Consider the following 21,188-nt stretch of genomic DNA (forward strand, 5'->3'; position numbering starts at 1 on the left):
ACGGCTTTCCGTGCTTGGGTATGAGGACACCCTTGGACCTCTTCCACTGCTCCGGGATGCGGCCTTCTCTCCAGCACTTGTTCATATAGCCCGTGAGTTTGGTAACAGATTTGTCGTCCAGGTTTATGAGCGTTTTGTTGTTAACCCTGTCCGGTCCTGGGGCTGATTTGCTGTTGAGTCCTTGGAGTGCCGTTCTGATTTCCGCCTCACTGAAGTCTTCATCTAACTTGGGACTAGGACAGCCAGTGTACCGGCCGTGCTCGACCGTCGGTCGTTGCGGGAGGTATTTGTCGCAGAATTTCATGACGATTTGCTTCTCGCTCGCCGCCCCTTTTTCTTTGTGCAGAAGTCTCTGCATGTCGGCTCTTTGCTTGGATTTGCACTGGGTTTCGCCCAGCAGGTGCCTCAGGAGTGGCCACGTATTTCCGTTGTGGAGTTGGCCATCCGCGGCATTGCAGACTTCGTCCCACGGTTGCTTGCTCAAGGTGTTGCAGTGCTCTTCGATTTGTTTGTTTCAGTCGGCTATCTTTTTTTCTCAGCTTTCGATTGAACCGCTGGCCTTGCCATCGGGTTTGTATGGATTTCTTGGCTTCCCAGAGGTGGGCGAGGCGACTGTCCATCTTCTCCGTCGGGAAATTGGGAGTGATGGTTTGCGTGGCCTCCCCGACATCCCTGGTCAAGTCTGTGATGCATCTGTCAATGTCACCGATTGGCTCGTCGTCTTGCCTGATATCCCGGTGCTTGCGGAACTTGTCCCAGTCTGTCCATTTGAAGCTTTTGACTGGGAGGGTGGTTCCCGCTCGGGGGATCGTGATCTCGATGATCATGTGGTCGCTACCTAGGTCTTCTAGGGTGTTTCTCCAGGTAGCCTTCTCGATGTTTTTGACCATTGTTAAGTCCGGTGTGGTATCTCTTGCAAACGAATTGCCCATACGCGTTAGGGCGCTGGAATCCGTGATGAGCGTGTATCCCAAGTCTTGCGAGTCCTGCCATAACAGTTTGCCCTTGGTTGTGGTGTGGTCGTATCCCCAGGCATGGCACGGCGCGTTGAAATCCCCACCCACTATTAGCGGGTTCAGGCCAGCGAGCTCGGCTGCCTTTTTGAGCAGGGAGAGAAAATGCTGCCGTCTTTTGGATGGGCTACTGTATATGTTCAATATGAAGATGCTATTCTTTTGCGTTCTGTTAGGAATAATTTCTACCATTATATGCTCGGCCTGCGGGCCTGTAATCTCATGTTCAGTGGGTACTAGACCCTTTCTGATTAGTGTGGCGATGCCCCTATCGTTTTGGAATTTAGGGACGAGGGCGTGGTAGCCCGGAATGTTGGCCAACGCGCCCGCGGTTTCTTGTAGCATTATCACATCGGGTTTGGGTTGGATGTTTCTTACGTATTGTTGTAGGACAGGTTTTTTCCCGGCTATACCTCTGCAGTTCCACTGCCAGACCAATACCTCTTATAATAACTCTGGCCATCCTGGAGTCTTGAAGAAGAAGCTGTTGAAAAACTGGAGCGGTGCACGGGGGGCGGTGCTACCATGGGAACGTCTGAGATTACGGGATTTATATTATGAGTTCCCATGTTTGGCTGTGGTGATTGCGACAGAGACGGTGCCCACATAGCACATTCTTCGAGCTTGACCACCCTGGTTGTGAGGCCGGATATGGCGGAAGACAGATTGCCGATTGCACTTTGTAGTTCGGTAACAATGGCTTTTATTTCCGATCTCGCCTGTTCGGCGCGGCTGGTGTCTTGGCTTTGTACGGCTCGCTTTTTCGCGGGTGGGTTTGCTTTGTCCGGTTCCTCGCCATTGTTGCTCGGAGCAGGAGTACTGACGGGAGTGGGTATGGGGATTTGCGCGGGAGGCGCGACCTTTCTCAGTTCGCGTACCTCTTGGGTTAGCTGTTGTGCAAGGCTCTTGAGCATGACGTTCTCACGTTTTGTGCCTGCAATAATCTCATTGTCTCTGTTCTTTGTGACTTGCGGTTCTGAGGCAGTTACTCCGTAGACCCCGCGCCTTGGCGCACCCTTGACCGCGTCTGCCCAGCTCACCTTTTCTGGGAGGGCCTGGATGGATCTGGACCTGGCTCGGCCCGGTCCTGGGGTGCGACTGCGAGCTCTGCTCCTCGACTGGCTGTGCTGGCGGGAACGACGGGTCCCGGTAGTCGACGTCGATCTGGACCTGGCCCGGCCTCTGGATCTGGATCTTGGCTTTTGCAGGGCGAGGGCTTGATCTTCTCCGATTCCTTGACCGCCTCGAGTTCTGCTTCCACTTCGGCTCTTTTCCTTTCCCATCTTCGTTTCTTGACTATATACGGGGTCTTGAATTTTCCTCGGCAGTATTTGTCTGCCGTAGGGTGTTTCCCTCCGCATAAGCGGCAGTTTGGCGTGCACTGGTGATTGGGGTCTGGGTTCTTGGCACCGCAGCCCCTGCAGATCTTGTCCTGGGGATTTGGGCAGACGTCCATACGGTGCCCCATTCTACCGCATTGGTGACAGATGTCGACCTGCTTCCTGTACAGCGAACAGCGAAGCAGAGTGCCTCCATACCTGACGAGAGTGGGCATTTTTAGGCCTTCGAAGGCGATGATGACTGTGGTCGTGTTGCTAAGACGCTTGGCTGCCAGGGCTGTCGGGTTCCTGCCGTTCACGGTCTTGGAGTTAATTGTCCTGGAGTCTTCTTCGAGTGGTATGCCTCGGATGACCCCCTTGGCTGTATGATCGCGCGCCGTTTCATAGGCGTTGACTTCGTATTGGCGGTCGCCGATCCTGATGACTTCCTGTATTTTTCTGCTTTGGTGCTGGTGGGTGTGCTGATAACGACGATATTTTGGTGGGTGTTGGGGCAGATGGTGTCTTCGCTGGCGTCTTGATCGGACACTCCTGCAGCCCGGTATATAGCTGACGCAATCCTGACTGCGCCAATCGTTGCGGTGTTGAGGCCGCCCTTGGGTCTAACGACGATCTTGATGTCGTTCCTCGGGAGAGCCGGCATTCTGCTGGCCTTGAGTATTTGTTGTTTTACGTTCCGTGAGCGTCGTGGCAGTTGTCGACCGTCTCCCTCGCCGGTGCGGGAGTAGGCTTCGTTCTTAGGTCTATCCCGCGATGCGCTGGGGCCGGACCGGCTTTTGGAGCCGATCATGCACCAGCCGGCATCTTCACCAAATTCCTCGGGAGACATCTCCTCTCCGTCGACCTGGACCTCCATGCTTGGCGAAAAGTGATTCTTAGGGCTTGGGTATTGCTAGGCCTGGCGGGCGGTAGCTCGCCTAGGCTTGTCTCCAGGCGTGACCAACGTCTCAACGCGGCGTCGGCGTTGCTCGGGCGGAAGTGCTTTTTAAAGTAGCCAAAAAACGTTTCCCACCTTGAAACTTGATACCAGCAAACTCATGTCAGCTTGCTGCATTCGAAAATTTCTGAGCTAGAAAAATAGCGTTCTGGCTCGCAGTCACTTCGTCTTTTCCTGAGCAACAACACAACAGGAAGGTTTTCGACCAATCTACTGCTAGCATTCTGACTTATGAGCTTCGAAGGACTCGTACGTTAGGGTAAGGCAAAGCCTACATAATGATACTGGATGACAACGCGACACTTTTTATAGTATTTTTGTATTTGTAGATGGAGTATTTACCACAAGGCAACTCAGTCATCTCAAATACCAAAAACTACACTTCCTGTGATGTCAAGAATCTAATAATTGTAGAAGCATGCCGATATAAAGGCAACATTTTCTTTCTTTATGGGATAATTTGTGTACTTATTATGAAATAACCTGCTGAAACATCATATAGGAGCCACTGGTACATGTACAAAGTGGCAGTTGCCTAATGCCATTGCTCATGAAGCACTGCGAAAGCACTGCTCTCCAAGACACTCCTCCAGTATTTCTTTCCAAAGCCACCTACCACTTAAAGGTACAGAAGTCCGAATGTGGCTAGGTATATCGGCGGCGAGGAGTTACGGAGTCGCCATCTATCGGAAGCGCCTCGCTGGCGTAGTATGAGGCATCACGTGGCGCGCTCCTCATAGGTTTTGCTGTAAGCGCCCACTGAAAGCACCACGCGCGAGCTCTCCCGGATATTTCTGTAAGTACCTTCGAAACGAGAGAAGTTTTTTACTGTCTAAATAATAATCTTGATCAAACTGAAAGCACACGATCGTTTACAGACGCTATGTCTCTTTACCGAATACGTACAGTGAACGCCGCTACGCCCGGTCGCCGCGACGGAGTCTCCCGAACCGGCTTCTTGCGTGAAAGGTAGGTAAACGCTGAGAGCAAACTATGTGAAATATGTTCTTCTAGTGTTTTTATAACTAAATGGAGCATAATAGAACGAAGCCTCAATGCAGCGATCGCACAGATTCGCAGCGACCGACTACGCGTCTGCATGCTTGTCCGCATACGTTTCGCTTTCACCGCGTGCATGTTTTCGCGCCGTGCCATGAGCTTTAGGCCACAGAATATGAGCATTTGACAGTATACAAGCAACCAGTGTTGTGTGGGCGCTATCAGAGCTATTCAAAAATAATGTCATTGTAGAGACTTCGAAGCCTACGGGGACTGTGATGTGCCGTCGCGACGATTCAATGTTTTTTTTTAACTCTAAATTCTTGGACGTTTCAATATTACTTCTCGAGTTGCGCCGCACAGTATATTTATCGGTGTTCTCAGCGTGCGATTTCCCACTGCTTCTTTTTTGGTAATCCAGTGCATTAATCCATAACACAAACATGACCAATGACATGCTTTCTTTAATGTGCTTCTTACCACTCCAGTGAACTTTCCAATATCTATAGCATCGACAAGTTCATACACCAAACCGTCATGACATTAGTCGGACAGCGGACTCGGGCGAGCGCCTCAGTGCGCGTTTTCCGAACATCGCAGACCCGGTGCCGTCACAGAAATCTTCTACGCGTCTGTGCTTGCTGCATACCCGAGTTGTAGCCGATGACTGTTTGCCGGTTTTATGTTTTGCGAGCCAAGCTTCACGCGGCTTGTCCTGCGGCTACGTGTGAATGAGGCTGACACCAGGCTCCGTTGCGTATGTCCGGCATTGCGGCACCGAGCAGTAGCCTACCATGTTGCGCGCCTTCAAAGGCAGCCACAACCTATTGTAGTGTTTTCAAGCGTTGTAAAGGAGACACTCGAAGCGGGAAAATCTCGCCACTAAATGAGGACCGCAGCGTACGAGGGAATTTAAACTCGTTTTCAGCTCGCTTCGGCGCTCACGAAGCAGCCGACGCGGCCGCTATGTCCACGTGATCCCTAATAGCACGTCACGCCGACGGTGGCGCCAGCTTTTCCAGTGGTGGAGCTCGAGGCCAATAGTGTTTCAGCAGTATGTTTGCCTGGCCCATCTCGCGATGTACATACTACGCATATTTTTCTGTTATGGCTAAACACTATAAAAATACTCTGTCTTACTGCGATATCCTGAAGAGCGCCTTGCGCGTGGCTCTGTTGCATCATGTTGATGAAGCTTCTTAAAGATAAATTGTTCGATGCTATGCTGACACTGAAACCATGGAGTTTTTTTTCACCTACTGTTCTCGAGTCTACGAGAAATGAGAAGCAACCTTTAAATTTACCTAGGAGAAGCTGGTGACGAGCGAGCCCTTCTTCGTCACTTGATATTTCGTGACTGGTTGTTCTAAGCAACTTGGGACTACTATGTATGTGCTTGTTTAATTCTTTCACGTGCTTGTTACTCATTTATTAGATAGCTTCGCTTCTCAAGGCTTAGTTAGAGTGAGTATTGTGGATGATTATTAAAGGCGACCCTGAAACCATTTTGATGATTGTGTATAAACGTAGTGAGCCTGCAGGGTAGGCTTTCCTGATCATCAAGAGAGACAGATTTATGCGGTATGCATAAAGCGTGTATTTTGATAATATGCTTGAAAACCATGAATCGCTGCCTATTGCAGCGGTGCCGGTCCTCTGCGCTTTCAGCCGCCTCTTCCCACGCTACGTGGCGTGGGAGAGTGATGTCACTCGTGCGAGCGATCCGATTGGCTATCCGCGCGACGTCACGGGCCACGCAAAAAATGATGCCCGTTCATATAGCTTATCTTTCCTGCCATACGTATGCACAGCAATTTGCGTAACTCTAAATAACAATATAGACATGAAATAACCGAGCACGTTTTGCTAATCAATGGCCCACTTCCACCCGAGAATGCCAATCGTCTGCTAGAGATGTGATAGCTGGAGCGATAGGAGTGAATCGACGCGGGGCGGTTACAATAAAAACAGGTGCAGCTATGTCTTCCTTGACGGCAGCGGGAACATGGATGGCAACAGCTATTTAACATGTTCGCCTTGCTCTACAGGTTGGTGACGATATTAAAGTGCAGCGACTGCACGCAATTGAAGACGCGAGCGGTTCACGTCAATGTCAAAACCTACTTGGTCAACACAGCTATCACCCGCAGTTTTGAAGACAAAGGCGCTTTTAGCGGCAAGCGCAAGTTGCACAATCTTCACGAGCCAAGTTCTGTGTATAATTGGCCGAGAATTCTAACAGAAAAATATCCTAACGAGACGAGAACCAGCGAAAACAAGGCGCTGTGAAGGCAGCAGACCCTGCCTCACAACGTGAGAAAAATGTACATAAGAGAGCCGCAGTCTTGAGTTAGACATTGTTTGTAAAGATGTACTGTGTTGTTTTTTTTTTTCCGCGGAGTAAGCAGAAAAAGCTCGCCTCTAGGGTAATGGTACCGTGTCTGCCTTCCACTAAAAAATTGCGAGCTCAATTCTCGCTCTTGTTGTGCTTCTGTTGTTTGGTAATGTTCCGCAAGCACTTTAAGAAAGGAAGTGCATCGCAGGAACTTCTGTTGTGTGAATATAACGTCGTTGCACGTTTGTATATAAAATAAGAAAACGCTCAGCGCTTAGCGTTTTCGAAAAACACTAAACACTAAACCGTTATCTTGAGCAGTTAGAAAATACTAAGCACTACTTAACAGATGCTGAACGCCATATTTAAACTAATTAGTTATGCTTGTTTTAGCAATGGCTAGGTGCAATTATTAGTGTAAGCACTTGCGAAGACTCCTGACAATGGATTAAAGTGTGCTTAAAAATAAAGAATGGCAATAGTGACTATAGTGCCAATTACTACAGCTGCCGTTTTATGGCACGCGGCCACTTCACAAGCTCGAGGACGGCAGGCAGAATTCACGGAAAATAGCCATGAAAATTGCCCTTCTGATTGGTCTGAAAACGTAGCATAGCAATTAAAGCGTGTCTAAATTACCGCACGGTGAACGACGATACTGCTTCTCCTAGCTGATCCTCAAGCAATCATCGTCCCGAATGGAGCCAGCATAGAGTGGACCGGCTCCTATATAGGAAGCTCCTGAAACTTTTCCGCAGTTTACGCATGAACCACTTGACTTAAACGCGATACCGTTAAACCAAACATGCTTACTCTCCTGCAACCCCCTCCCCCCCCAAAAAAATAAATAAAGGAGTTCTGGCTCCGCCACTGCGATTATGACCATTGAGACAGACGGACAGCTATGCTGGTGTTTACATCGTGACGGCTGGAGGCGTTCCTTTTCGCGGCTTCTATTGCGGAAATATGCCTCTGCTTCGGACATCCATGGATGAGCTGCCGCATAGCTTTTCTTTTATTTAGCAAACAAAAGCATAGCGTCGGAGAGATAGAATTCTGAGCACAGCGTCGGCGCATCTTGCAACACGTTAGCTGCGTTTGTCTCGAGTCTATCTCCTACACTGTAAACGAAAATAAACCCAGCTGAGAGTTTTTAAGAGGTGATGTGCCCTAAAACCTCCCCTCCTCAAATATTTACTCCGATGTATGGGAGCAAAACAGCGCCATTCCCTCGTTTCACTCCGCTGGCTAGCTGCGGGAGTTTTAAGGCGACATGACGCGATTTTACTCCGCTTAAAAATCTTGTTCTCCCGTGAAACTCCGACAGGGAGTTTTAGAAAACTCCCCTCCGCCGGTCACGTGGCGCTTCCCATGAGGCTGTGCGCCTCGCCAGCGACCGGGCGCGTTCGGCGGAGCGGGCAGTGCTCATGGCTGACGGTTTGTTTACGTCTGTGAAGTGTCGTTCCGTGACAGCGTTTCGTCAATTTGTTTCCCGTATCTCCTTCCAGAAAGTGTTACAGGCATACCTGAAGCTCACTGTATCTCAGCTTCAAGTACATTAGCTGTGATCACTTTGCTGACAACGATGATTGCAAGAGCCACGTTTTCAAGTGCGGAAAAAGGCTTAGGTATACCTCGAAGCTGCTCACTGGCTCGTGATGTCGGTTCACGTTCTGACTGTGTTTTCGTGCTGCGTCACCCTGTCTTGTGTTCTTCAGTACGTGAAATTCGACTTCTATGTCCTTTTTGAGTACATGCTGACAACGTCCAGTGCAGTGTTTGAAAGGACCGCGTAGCAATGGCAACAGCAGCCACTGTTCGAGCGACGACATCCGTGCTAGTCGCGCATGAATGGCGTAACCCAAGTTCGTTGCGGTGCTGTGTTGCCAGTGAAAAAGACCGGAGTGCAAGCAACTGTTTTTATTTATCTGTGAACGGATATCCTCGCCCGAAGAAAAACGGTAGGACATAAGTATGCGTGCTGAAAATAAAGCTTCTTATTGAGCGATGTGAATCGAATTGTTATCGCGCATATAGGTTATGGTCACGTCGTTGCTTCCGATATTGCATTAACATTACGCTCTATCCGAGACACTGATTTAGACGCATGCCTGCTGGCTCCGAGTTTAGCGATTCACTCGCCAGATCAGCGATGTAGCTCCTTTTCGCAACCGAGACAGATTGCTTGGACGCAGAGCAAGTAGTGCGGTGTATAAAATGTATGTCTGCGCATTTTTTGGTGTCACGTCGGCTGCTGCGGGTCATGCTCACACGGTAATAATTTCTTGCTACGCTACCACTATATCGCAAAAATTTAATTTTGCTATGCAGCACATGCACTTACATTTTTCTTGCTTACTGTACCTAACGCACTACTTTTTGGCCGCGAACGCCGGCAGTGTGCGAAGTCGCTTCAGCACTCACAGACTGGCATGATAATTTTGAAAAATAACGCCATTAACTTTTTTCTCTCACTATATTGAATTAACAGTTTTATGTTGATTAAGGTATTCTGTTAATTTCAAAGAGGCAGATCTCGTATAAACGAGCATGTGAGTCTTAATTCTGAAAACAGCACAGCTGCTCCCTAGGCGGTTTCGAGGCACACAGTATCGTGGCTATATATACTGGCACCGTTGCTTCTTTGAGTATCGCGTGTACGTGTGATGTCTTTCAAATTTGTGCATTGGGCGTTTCTGGAATGTTTATGTAGGTTATGATATATGTGCTTTCATTGACTTGTTTCGTCGAATTTGATGCGGTCTCGTGGGCATATTTCTAAATTTGACGAGCAGCCTCTGCATGTAAACATGATCGCGCAAACTCACGCGATGCCTCTTTCGCCTCTTTTTATACTCCCGTTGCACCTCGAAAAAACTCCGTCAATTGCAAAGCAAAAAATAAAGAAAAGACAGAAAAAAAACTCCCATAATTCCACGCAAAAATTCCGCTCGTACGGAGTAAAAATTCTACTCCGATCATACGGAGCATAATAAACTCCGAACCGGGGGGTCGCTAGAGGACAAGCAGTATACTCCCACCTCGGAGTTATTTCCGTTTACAGTGTATGATCAGCTGTCTACCGGAGCCGGGTTTCTTGGTAGCAGCCTGCCCTGGAGAAAGGAGCTCCTATTTTTTTTATTTTTTTGACGTAGCGCTATGTCTATATCTCTTCGCATATAACAAAATTATCTTTTTAAACAGAAATAAACCACGCCATTCATTGTGTTTGTAACTATGATGGAGAGATGGCCATGTTTATTAACACTTGTACTGTGGCCACAGCTATCCGAATCACTGGCGAAGGAAAGAATTAAATTGTGGGGTTTTATGCGGCAAAGCCGCGATCTGATTTGAGGCATGCCGTAGTGGGGGACTTCGGAATAATTTGCGCCACAGGCATCCTTTGACGTGCGCCTCGATCTAACTACAGCGGTGTTTTAGCATTTTGCCCCGATCGAGCTGGGGAAGCATGACTACGCAGCAAACGTCATAGAATAAGGCAAGAAATTCAGTCGTGAATATTGGAGAGTGAATGGAAATTACAGCAAACTGCGTGCACTCTTTGGGGCTTGTGGAAAACCGTCGAGCAGCTATTAGTGTAACAGCACATGTTTTCTTTGACATGTACCAGACGCACGATTTAAAGTTTCTTAAAAGTTTTTATTTTGTATTTATTGCAATTCGTTGTGTGAAGCTAGTTTTGGCTTTTATTGTTGTTCAGCTTATGATTATGAGTGATAGATGCCGTACAATTAATGACAAAATGGCACAAGACATTCCCCGTGTATTAGATAAATAACGTCTGCTGTGTCGTACATGCATGTATAGTTATTAATAGAAGTTTTTATTGTAATCTTTTTCTCAGACAAACTTTTCCGTAATATGAATTTTACAAAAAACCTTTCATGCCCAGATATGCCGCTGCAACACCCACCAACTTTTCAAGGTCTCCGATTCATCAAAAACCACTGATAGCGGGCCAGCACCAATGGTGGGAGATGCAAGTAATCTGTGATGCAGACCTTCAGTGCCTGACAGCCAGAAGAAGAGCTAAGCTACAGTGTTACAGCGGGCAACGCTTCGCAGCGCGCACATACTTCACGTTCACTTGGAGATTGGCTGATTTAAGGTTGGTTCTTTTTTACACTGGCGTCCTCGGAGTCATACAATGTGCCATTTCCCAACGTCGACGTATGCTTGGAAGTGGCGCAGAGCCTGATGTGAACGAAGATCCAGATGATGGCGGCCAGGGTCACTGCAGAACCGCACAGGTGAAACAGGTTGTCGTAGGATCCAACCATGTCCCGGAAGTAACCTGCGTGATAATGTCGAAATTGATGAAGCAGTGTTTGTAAGCAACTCAAAATGATAGAGGCAAAGGGAATGCTATGCGTCATAGTTAACGGCTTGTCAGTTTGCCAGCTTTGTTGCTGCCGCATGTGCGTGCGTGAATGACGAGCCCACGACTTTAATCGAAAAAACTCGGAGCAAGTGCGTTATTCTGTTCACAATGCTTAGCTCGCACTTCCTATATTAAGAGGCGAGAGACGCCCCCTTCTCCGGCTCCGAAAAAAGTGAACCCTGTTTCTTTTTTAGATAGCCGTGAAAACTTTCAGCGACGTCTGTCGCTGAAAGTTTAGGAATTTTTCTACGGGGGAGTCACAGACAGCATGGCTCGTGACACTCTATGCGATATTTTCATCCTCCCTACTTTTACGATAATTAATTGAGCTCAATGCATACTTCGCAATTTTGCTTCTCTAATAGACACACGCATGGGCTGTGTGTGATGTCTAGAAGAAAACAATAGTTCCGTACTTACACTACCATTTGTGGCCTTCATAACGGCAACCACAGAAAGAAATTGATGACTGCGGTAATGTGAACTGGCTTGAAGTTAAACCACACACGCGCAAATGTACATATGGTTGAAAACGGAGACATCAGTACCGGCGACAAAATTGACGTTGCGTCTCTATTTGAAGCGTTTTTTCGTTACGTAGGTTAGCGAGAATAAATCAAAACACAGCCACGTACTTCCGCACTTCCGCGCACATTGTTTAATAGGTTGGAATTATCAGGGGGATGGGATGCGTACATAGAAAGGCATATTGACTAACCCCCGCATTCTGAACCGCATCTTAGCTTAAACCTAATGCTCGATAATATCTTAATGAAGGCAGTCATGAGTGCACTAGAGGAAATGCAGTGAGCATCTTCGGCACGTTGAAGCTTAGCGTCATGTAGATCAAGTGAAGCATGGGCTTCACATTCAGTTGCGTTTCTGAATACGGGGTTAGTTCTTAGAGCTAACAATCTTATTTTTCACGCTCCTCATTTTACGCGTGCAAAAAGAAATATTTCTTCTGATTTCCGACGTGCGCAAATAGGGTTTCAGTGTTGCTTTTTTAAAGACTTGTGAAATACAATGTTATATTTTATGAGTCGGTGTCCTCGCTATCTTGAATATGAGAGGTGAATTGTGGTCTCTGCTGCTAGAGTATCGAACTGCTGCCCTTTTGTTAATACGTTGCCTCCTTCCACGCTTAGATGTACACATAAGGTATGATGTATTGCGCAATCATCTGTGTTCTTTATAAGCCCACATATCATTTGCAACCAACCAGAAACATACTGTTGCCCTATAACGAATAGCATGCCTTCATATAATGCCCCAATACGCACCTATGATGGGTGGCCTCACTAGCGACGTCATCCCTGCCGAAGCGGACACCATGCCGAAGGCCATAGACACTCGCTCGATGCCCACATACTCTGCACACAGCACAGAGAAAAGCACTACAGGGATGCCGACGCAGAAGCCAATCGAAACTGCCATGACGAACACCATCGCGTAGCTCTCGACTAAGGGAAGCATGATGTAGAGGCATCCTATGCACGCTAAGCAGACGGTCATCAGGGCTTGTCGAGTGAAGTATCCTTTGTCGGCCAGCACAGGAAGTATTAGCCGACCGACCAGACACACCACAGAACTGGTGGAGAGCACGGTCACCGCGTTAGACACACTGACGCCGCGGTCAATGGCGAAGTCCACCAGCAGCGAGATGTAGCACTCGAACGCGAAGCTGAATGAAATGTAAGAGTACATCACCACGTAAAACATGGGGCACGAGAACACAGTGAGCCCATGGCGAAATGATCCTGGCACTAATTCAATCTTATTTCTGCTCGTCTTGTCCTCTGCTAACCCGTTCGGAACAGCGATGCGGCCGCCATTGACGGTGTGCCCCGAAGTATCCTTTACGCCACGCAACTTCTCCACCTGAACTTGCTCTTCCTTCTGTTCCTTCAGCTTTTTCTTCAGCCAGGAAGGTTGACGCAGGAACAGGCTGAAGGCAACGGCATTGAGGCAAAGAGCGCCGAAAAGCAGAAGGGCACTTTTGAATCCGTACTGGTTGGTCGCCATTTGAAGGAACTTTGGAAAGACAAACGTGCCCATGGTGGCGCCGGCGAAATTGATGCCCATGGCAAAGCCCTTGTACCGAACGAAGTGTTCGTTGATGACTGTCGGAATAGCGACGAAGAGCATGCCACTCCCGATAGCTGAAAAGAAAAGGATGAATGGTGTGGGAATTAGTTGCGCATAATGTACAACTCCGACTCATCCTAGAGGACACAACAAAACAGACCATAGCCAATGTCTGGTACAGGGCTGGCAGCCACCTACTCTACTGCGATTGCGGTGAAGCAGGCGGCACCAGGAGTGTTTCATATACATGCAAGATGAGGTTCCATGCCAGAGACTCAGGTTCCAAAGTTTTTATTGTGATGTGCGTAATCGACTCTTTATTGAGCGGTCATGCCAAATCGAAGTGTACCTCGTAGCCAAACACTTCAGCAGTACCAGCTCCGATCGCTTCAGCAATCTGCATCAGCTAACATTCGTCATTTTACGCTGTCGTGAGTAACAGGTGCTAGAGCAAGCACGAACTAAAATAAGAAACTATGATTTTCACAATGGCCCTGTCCTTTCTTTGAGTGGGAAGGAACCTCCTTTAACACCACAAACGAATGCCAACCACTCGTCGTTCCCGCCATCGTTTGACAGAGGTCATGATATTTATGCCAATATCTTTCCTGGACAATTACTCGTTTACTGCACGCCTCGAAAGGGGCTGGATTACTTAGTTATTAATGTCGGACTTGCAACTTTACTGCTGAAAATAACGACATTGTAGCAAAAGTAGCAGCTGCTAAGGCAAATCCCACCATGAAGAAAGTGTTAAGTCAAATTCGTGTTTCGTTGTTCACTGGATCTTTATTTGGTGTTCTTCTATATTCCAAGCCAATTAACGTTCTCGTGAAATTTCCTCGTCAATATGATGTCATTATCGACCTTCGTAACTTTCCTGTGATGATTTGAAGCGATAATTCATTATGCCGACAGAACAGGTTGACCCCATTTACAGTTACACCCATTTTCGATAAATGAGACACAGACCCACTTTGGAGTAGCCTCTCTGTCAGGGTCCGGTGCGATAAAGATGTCTGCCAAACAGCAATCTGTGAAATGAACGCGAGCTTATTTAGCTCAGGAGAAGACATACAGAGTGACTGGCCACGAACTTCATTGCGAAATATCGCATTTCACACGGCATAGCGAATGTGACCACTTTGAGGAAATTGCCGATTGGTATAGCTCCTATTGGGCGCTTAACCTCTGTGTCATTCGGTGTCTTTTTTATGTGATTACAAAGCCGGAAGGTATGATGAGCCTATTTTATGCATAGCTCAAATTTACTGGAGCGTTTTTCGTAGTGCAGAAGAGGCTACCTGCTGCGTGAGATACGGTGGCGTTGATGAAGTGCCGCCCTGCACGTCGCTTTTACTTAAGACAAACATGCCATTGTTTCCGTAATGCGCGGGGTTTTATACGACAAGCAATAGCTCCTGTTTGGCTTCAATTTAAGCGTCTCGACAGATGAAAGCGCCCTTTTTTTATATATAGGTAAGCACATGCCACTAAGTAGATCTCGTGGATCAGGGGCGCTATAACGTCAAACTATTCCTAACTTTTCTATTCCAATTCTGCAGTCAGCCCTCCGCGATGGGTCGAAAACTTTTTTGGACCGCCCCCGCTTCACCTGTAGGTCACGCGACGTCACAAAAACCGCAATAGCTCAACATATGATATGACGTGCACAAACTGGTTGTGCGTGATTTGACCGAACGAAACAAAAATGGTTATTTCTGATTCGACACTTCTCGTCATTAGCCCTCGGCTATTGGTCAAGAGTTTTTGGGCTCTACCCACTTCACCTGGCCGTAACGCGACGTCACAAAACCGCAAAAACTCATCGCGTCAAAGCGACGTGTGCGCGTTAAAGATTTATTAATGTGCCGAACAAAACTGAATTTTCTTCTAGGGCCGTATAACATAAAACTATTCTAATATGTTTTTAGTCCAATCTCTTGACGTCACATTTTCATAACCGCCGACGCAAGCATCAGGCGGTAACCCTTCAGACAACCCTTCAGGGTTGTCTGAACAAATGAATAAAATGCTCCCCTCGTTCATAGGAGGTCACATTTGTTTGCTTGAAAAACGAAGAAGATTGCCTGAACTGAGCTGCTTGTCTTATATAATTGGCTCACAAGAGGCGAGGAACATGCTCAAGTATAGAGGCATTCGACGGGGCCGAGCCACTGCACTGAATATCAATAACGGGATGAAGAGGGTGGTGCCGGCGTCTGCGATTGGTTCGCTTTCTTTTACTTAGCTTGCGGTGGCTCGTCAACAATCATGGCGGCAGGCAACGGAAGCTTAAGAATGACGCTGAAACGGATCCTCAGTAAAGAAGAGTTGGCAGAACGGGGTGGTAAACGTGCCGAAAGTTCTCGAAAACGTTACACGGCCACGCAAGAAGGTTTATTACACGCAAATAACCCCATGCTCTCCGGCAGGGGCTAGTAGACAGCGCCGGAGCGATCGGCGGCAGCAATCTTTCATTCCTTTCGGAACGGGGCAGCCTGAAGCTATTCAGAAGAAAACTAGGCTTTGTTCAGCATACTAATGCATCTTTGATGCATACGCGTCACTTTGACGCGGTAAATTCTTGCGGTTTTGTGACGTTGCGTGAGAAGCAGGTGAAGTGGCTGCAGCCCGAAAACGTTTGAACGATAGCCGAGGGCTAATTGCAAAAGCTGTCGACCCAGAAATAACTATTTCTCTTTTGTTCGATCAAGTTATTCATGATCAGTGTGTATACGTCATATCAGATGGAGAGCTATCGTGGTTTTCGTGACATTGCGTGACAGACAGGTGAAGTGGGGGTAGTCCAAAAAGTTTTTCACCAATCTCGGTGGACTGATTGCAGAATTGGAATAGACAATTTCGGAATAGTTTTACGTTATAGCGCCCCTGGATAGCTGCAGGCTGCCCCGTTCCTAAAGGAGTAAAAGATGGCAGCCGCCAATCGCTCAGGCACTGGCTACTCGCACCTGCCAGAAGGCATGGATTTATTTGCGTGTAGTAAAACTTTTTGCGTGACCGTGAAACGTTTTCGAGCTCTTTCGGCACGTTTACGACCTCGTTGTGCCAACTCTTAGTTACTGAGGATCCGTTCTAGCATCATTCTTAAGCTTCCGTTGCATGCCGCCGCGATTTTCGACCACCCACTGCAATCTATGTAAGGGAAAGCGGACCAATCGCACACGCCGGCACCACCCCCTTCATCCGGTGATTCATTTTCAGTGCAGTGGCTCGGCCCCATCGAATCCCTCTCCGCTTGAGCGTGTTCCTCGCCTCTTGTGAGACACTTAGATAAGACAAGCTGCTTAGTGCAGGCAATCTTATTACTTTTTAAAGCAAGCAAAAGTGACCTCCTATGAACAAGGGGAGCATTTGATTGGTTTGTTCAGACAACCCTGCGGGCGACTGCCCGATGTTTGCGTCGGGGTTACGCAAATTTGACGTAAGCAGATTGGAATAAACGCATATTGAAATTGTTTTACGTTAAACGACCCCAGGTAGCGTACTGTGAGTGGATCCCATTTCGGGGTTCTCTACTTGCGCCTGTATGGGCCGCACCGGCATCCAAGAACATAATCCTGCCTATTTAGAAAAAAAAGGAAAGTATTCAAGGGCCTAACTGTATCTGTTTGAGCATTCGTGTCCTTCGCGCATTACCTGCATTTAGCAGGCCTAAACATGAATGCTAATCAGATAATTAGAGGTGATTGTGTAAGTTCACGCCTACTGAGTGATGTTGTTTCTTTTCGGTGGCGTTTCACCTTGTGCCTGTTGTACAGATTCTAATCATAGGGAATGCCCTGGTTAAAGGGAAGCTGAAAGCTTTTCCAGAAAAAATGAGTGAAGAGCAGTACGCCGTGGTTTTCAACCCTCTGAATTCGAATATCGCATCGAAATGCAGCGAAAGAAAGCGCAAACATATTTTATTTCGACGAAAAGTGCAGCAGCAGACACGCCCAACTCGCGCGCCTCGTTTCCGCCTGTGATTGGTCGGGCGCCTCGTAACATCAACAATGGTGTTCGTCCGGACCGACTGCTGCCACTACACACGAAGCACGGTGCAAGGTAGTTTGATGGTGTTTTGCTGAAACGCTCATGGAAAATTTCGAGAGTTTACGTTTCTCTGAAGAGTTCGCCGTTAAGTCCAAACTGTACGAGAGCGATCTTGCGCGCGACGGTGATGGGCGACGGCTTCGAGGGACAAAACGGGCCGTCGCTTGAACAGATCGCTCGGTGTTGTCGCTCGATCACTCGTTTGTAGAAATCTAGAACTCGTCGCTCGTCGCCGGGAAATGTTATGAGTGACTAGCCAATTGTGCGAAGCTGGAACTGGATGTACATAACTCAAATACTACTGTTTGTCGCACGGAACGAGCAAACTATTTAATTTTACACGTGCATGAATAAGAACCTAGTGCAAGATCTTCAGAAATATATTATGCTCCATCTTCAGTAAAATACATCGACTTAAATTGATAAAGCATGCGTCACGCTAGTTTCGGCTCGTATATTGCTGCCCTCATACCGGGAAGTCGTCGCTCAAAGCCGTCGCTCGCGTGAAGTTCGGCTTGCAGACGACGAGTGAACGCGACAGCCATCGCCTCGCTTGTAGCGCTGTCGCTGTCGCGTGCAAGATCACTTGTAAGGGGTTTATACCTGCACATACTTCACGTACGTACATACTTGTACATACTACATGTACGAGCCGATTGCGAAGGGCCGGCCTCTCCAAGAAGCAAAAATGCTGGTGCAAGCACATTCTTTCCACGCGAACGAAGGCGAAGTGTTAGCATCTCCTTGTGTTGGAAATGTTCTTTGGCGAGTATGTTTTTTGCTAAGCTGCATTCAGCGTTCCAATAAGCACGCATGCATGCCTCCTCGTAGAACGTAAGCGGTGATGCGATCTTCAGCATTTGGGCGCTGCCCCAAAGCTGTCGGCATTCTACACAGGCGGTTTGAACGCGGGATAAGTTTACCGGCTGTTGTAGCATGTGTAGTATAGAACCTTCAACAGCGCTCCATCCGCACACTACTCGTAACCGGTGAATTCCGTCGGCTACGCGAGATGGTCGGTTTTTTATGTGTGCGAGAGAAGGGGGAGTGCAGCGTCTTGGCGTGATCAGGTTTTCTAACACATGCAAATTTTACGCTTGCACTGCGTTATGGTAGCTGCATGCAGGCTGTTTCACAACACACGTGCGAATAGAAAATTCGCGGCGCTTGGCGATGAAACCTGCGTCAAGCGTGGGCGATAAACATGCACCTTCAGTTCAGCGTGCTAAGTATTTTTTAGAACCCAAAGCACGCGTTATTGATAAACTCCGGTAGTAATCGTCACGGAAGTGGTTAGGCCACAACAGTGTTGTTCTTAAGCGCTTGAAGTTGTTTCGCTTCACAGCATCATCCCACTTAGCTGAAAGCTTCTTGTCTTGCAAGAACTAATGGAACACCGGAACATCGTCGAGGCCGCTGGTGTTCGTGCAAGCGTAGGCTGCACAGAACGCCGGCATGATCGGCCTACAAGTTCAATTGATGCTGCGCACGTCAACTTCCACTCCTATATACACACAAACAAAGGAATCAAACAAAGGAAACAAAGGAAGGTCGAGCGAAGCCGATTAGGACGGCACGCACGCAGGAATAAGCCCGGTCAGGCACGGTCGCGGAGAGTGCGAAGGAGCGGAACACCAGTGTTGACGTCACTGAGCCGCGGTTTCCGGTCTCCGCTCGCATCGTCAGCGTCGGCAGCAGCGCGCGGCGCTGGACGGGGGGCGGAGCTACAGCGCAATTTTAACCGGCGATTGCGTCGCTCCTAAGTGAAAAATCGCCCCCAAAATTTCACCTTCATGGTTTTTAAGGTTCCCGCATCCGTATATGAGCGTCTTATTGAATTCGACGGACTCTTCGGCTTCCCTTTAAGTGTGCTGCACAACAACATAGCAAGAAGCACCGCAGACATGGCACGCTCAAAAAAAGGTAGCATGAAGCCCAGGCGCGATGTTCGCCTTGCGCATTGAGTGGGTCGCAAACCCAGATATCGCGAACACGCTACATTGAAAAGGCATAAAAAATTTGGATAATCGTATTGTCCATTATTTTTGTATCTGACGCGCGGCCAGCCGGTTGTGGACACTGTCGTCACTTTTGTTCTTGTGAGTGTTTTGATAGTTGCATATTTTGATTCCATTGAGCGTCAAGGGTGATATCACGTGCGTAAACACATAATAAAGTTATGTATTCACGTGTAAAGAACGCAATGAATTGTGTACTTTACAGAGATTCCCCTACTGTAAATATGGGTAACCTCCGATTAAATCGCATTTGTATTTCGCAACGTTTACAATATAATTAAATGGAAGCAAGAAGTACCTGTATACGACGTGCAAGTAAGTTGCGCACAGACCTCAATTATCTTCTCATGGAAGCCGTAAAAGTTGTTTGTGAGTTCCTGCTGTGTGTCACCCTAGTGTACCTGCTAAGCTGGTTTAACCAGGGTTCTTTGTCTGTGTTCATTTCGTGAAATAAATGGCGTATTTTTCTGCATTTATTATTGCCAACAAATTACATAAAAATTAATAATTATTATTATTAAAAAAGTATTGAGCTCTTACAAAATTGGCTGTAATAGACCTACTTGGATAGTGTTCTTTGGATTAGTCTAAATGCAAGGAGAAGGCGTACTTACCATGGACAACGCCTAAGCTGAAAACGAGGTATTCAATGTTGGTTGCGAAATAGGATGCGATGAGGCCGAGGGCTCCGATAGTACCGCCGACTATGGCCACCGGCCGTGCAGTGTACCGGTGCGCTAGTGGCCCAGCAACGAGACCTGAAACGTTACAACAGCTTTAGGTAGAGCTTGTTAGGCACAGAATTCGCACATCACGGAAATATGTTCGTTAGTGTGCTACGACGTACGCTACTGCTTCATTTACGGAAGCTTGGCTTTAGCTCAACAATGCTCAAATATGCTTGACATTCTGCAGGGAGGCATGCACGCTACTTACCGAAACTTTAACGAATAAACTTTGGCAGCTGTACGTGCTGAAAGAGCAATCATAGTTTGCATAATGTACGAGGTTTTTTGTCGGAAAGGGTGGTAATCAAATGAAAATACGCTATCACAGAGAGTTTTTGAAAGGACGACGTCCTCAATAATCTGTTGCTTTGTTTGCTTTTTAGTTTGAGGTAGGCGTATAAAGAACATTTTTGGTTCACATAGCGAGTTCACCAATGCATATGTTTCGGTTTTACTACTGTCTGCATAAACATTGACCTGCTCAGAGAGCCAACACATTTTTAACCTAATATTTTGGTAACGTATCATGCAAGAAGACGAACATGCGCGCGCAGAATTCAAAAGCGTCTGAGTTATTTTGTGATGTATTGCTTCATTATGCCAGTAGCTTTCGTAAGTTTTCGAAAGCGCCAAATAAATAATTGATACAAATACTAGATTGTTACGCACTGTATGAGCTCTTCTGTACAACTATGGCGCTGCTACCACTTAAAACATTTCCGAGATTTACCTGTGAGTAGTAAGACTCCGCCAAGTAATACGATGGGCCATGCAGCTTGTGACCTGGTGGCGTTGAACGTATCCAATATGGCCACGTACAAGAAGCCGCTTGACCTTCTTCCACCGACGCCGAAAAACGTTGCAAGAGCACATGCTCCTAGAAAACATGGGATGGTACGGGCTATCATTTGCAGAAAGGCGGTCTTCGTATTGGAGTGCTCCTTACGTATCACACCGAAAATGACTATATATTACCATTTCTTCCTTATCCTCCTAAAAACAACCAAAAGTTCCTTTATCTAATACTTTTAGCAAAGTGCTTTGAAGTAAGTGATGTCGCTTGTTCACGACTCATGTATTTTGGGCTCCACCAAAATATCGGCAAATATCTGCCACAAGATAAAGACAGGGTAGTGGTTTCATAATACCTGATTTTCTCTGAGCACATCCATTCGGGAGAATCAGCCAAGAATGGGCGCACACTGATATCACATGCGATGTGCCGTACTTTCCTGTTGAGGCATGTACTCAGTGACCCAAGTTGTTTAC

At 47.4% G+C, this 21,188-nt stretch overlaps 1 protein-coding gene and 1 long non-coding RNA gene across 2 annotated transcripts in view; one reads left to right on the top strand and one right to left on the bottom strand.

Annotated features, from left to right (window-relative positions):
• The window catches only part of LOC135904314 (uncharacterized), a 66,689-nt gene that overhangs the window by 12,442 nt on the left and 33,059 nt on the right, over positions 1-21,188 (top strand). The gene's annotated exons all lie outside the window — the stretch shown is intronic.
• The window catches only part of LOC135904313 (monocarboxylate transporter 12-like), a 168,368-nt gene continuing 157,726 nt past the window's right edge, over positions 10,547-21,188 (bottom strand). Inside the window, exons 3-6 of the mRNA XM_065434938.2 lie at positions 20,650-20,796; positions 19,806-19,949; positions 12,313-13,191; positions 10,547-10,942 (exon numbers count right to left, since the gene is read on the bottom strand). Of these exons, the coding sequence (XP_065291010.2) occupies positions 10,752-10,942; positions 12,313-13,191; positions 19,806-19,949; positions 20,650-20,796 (1,361 nt within the window). The 3' untranslated portion in view covers positions 10,547-10,751. The remainder of the gene's footprint in view (positions 10,943-12,312; positions 13,192-19,805; positions 19,950-20,649; positions 20,797-21,188) is intronic.

This window comes from Dermacentor albipictus, chromosome 2 (genome assembly GCF_038994185.2).
Source record: "Dermacentor albipictus isolate Rhodes 1998 colony chromosome 2, USDA_Dalb.pri_finalv2, whole genome shotgun sequence".
NCBI lineage: Eukaryota > Metazoa > Arthropoda > Arachnida > Ixodida > Ixodidae > Dermacentor > Dermacentor albipictus.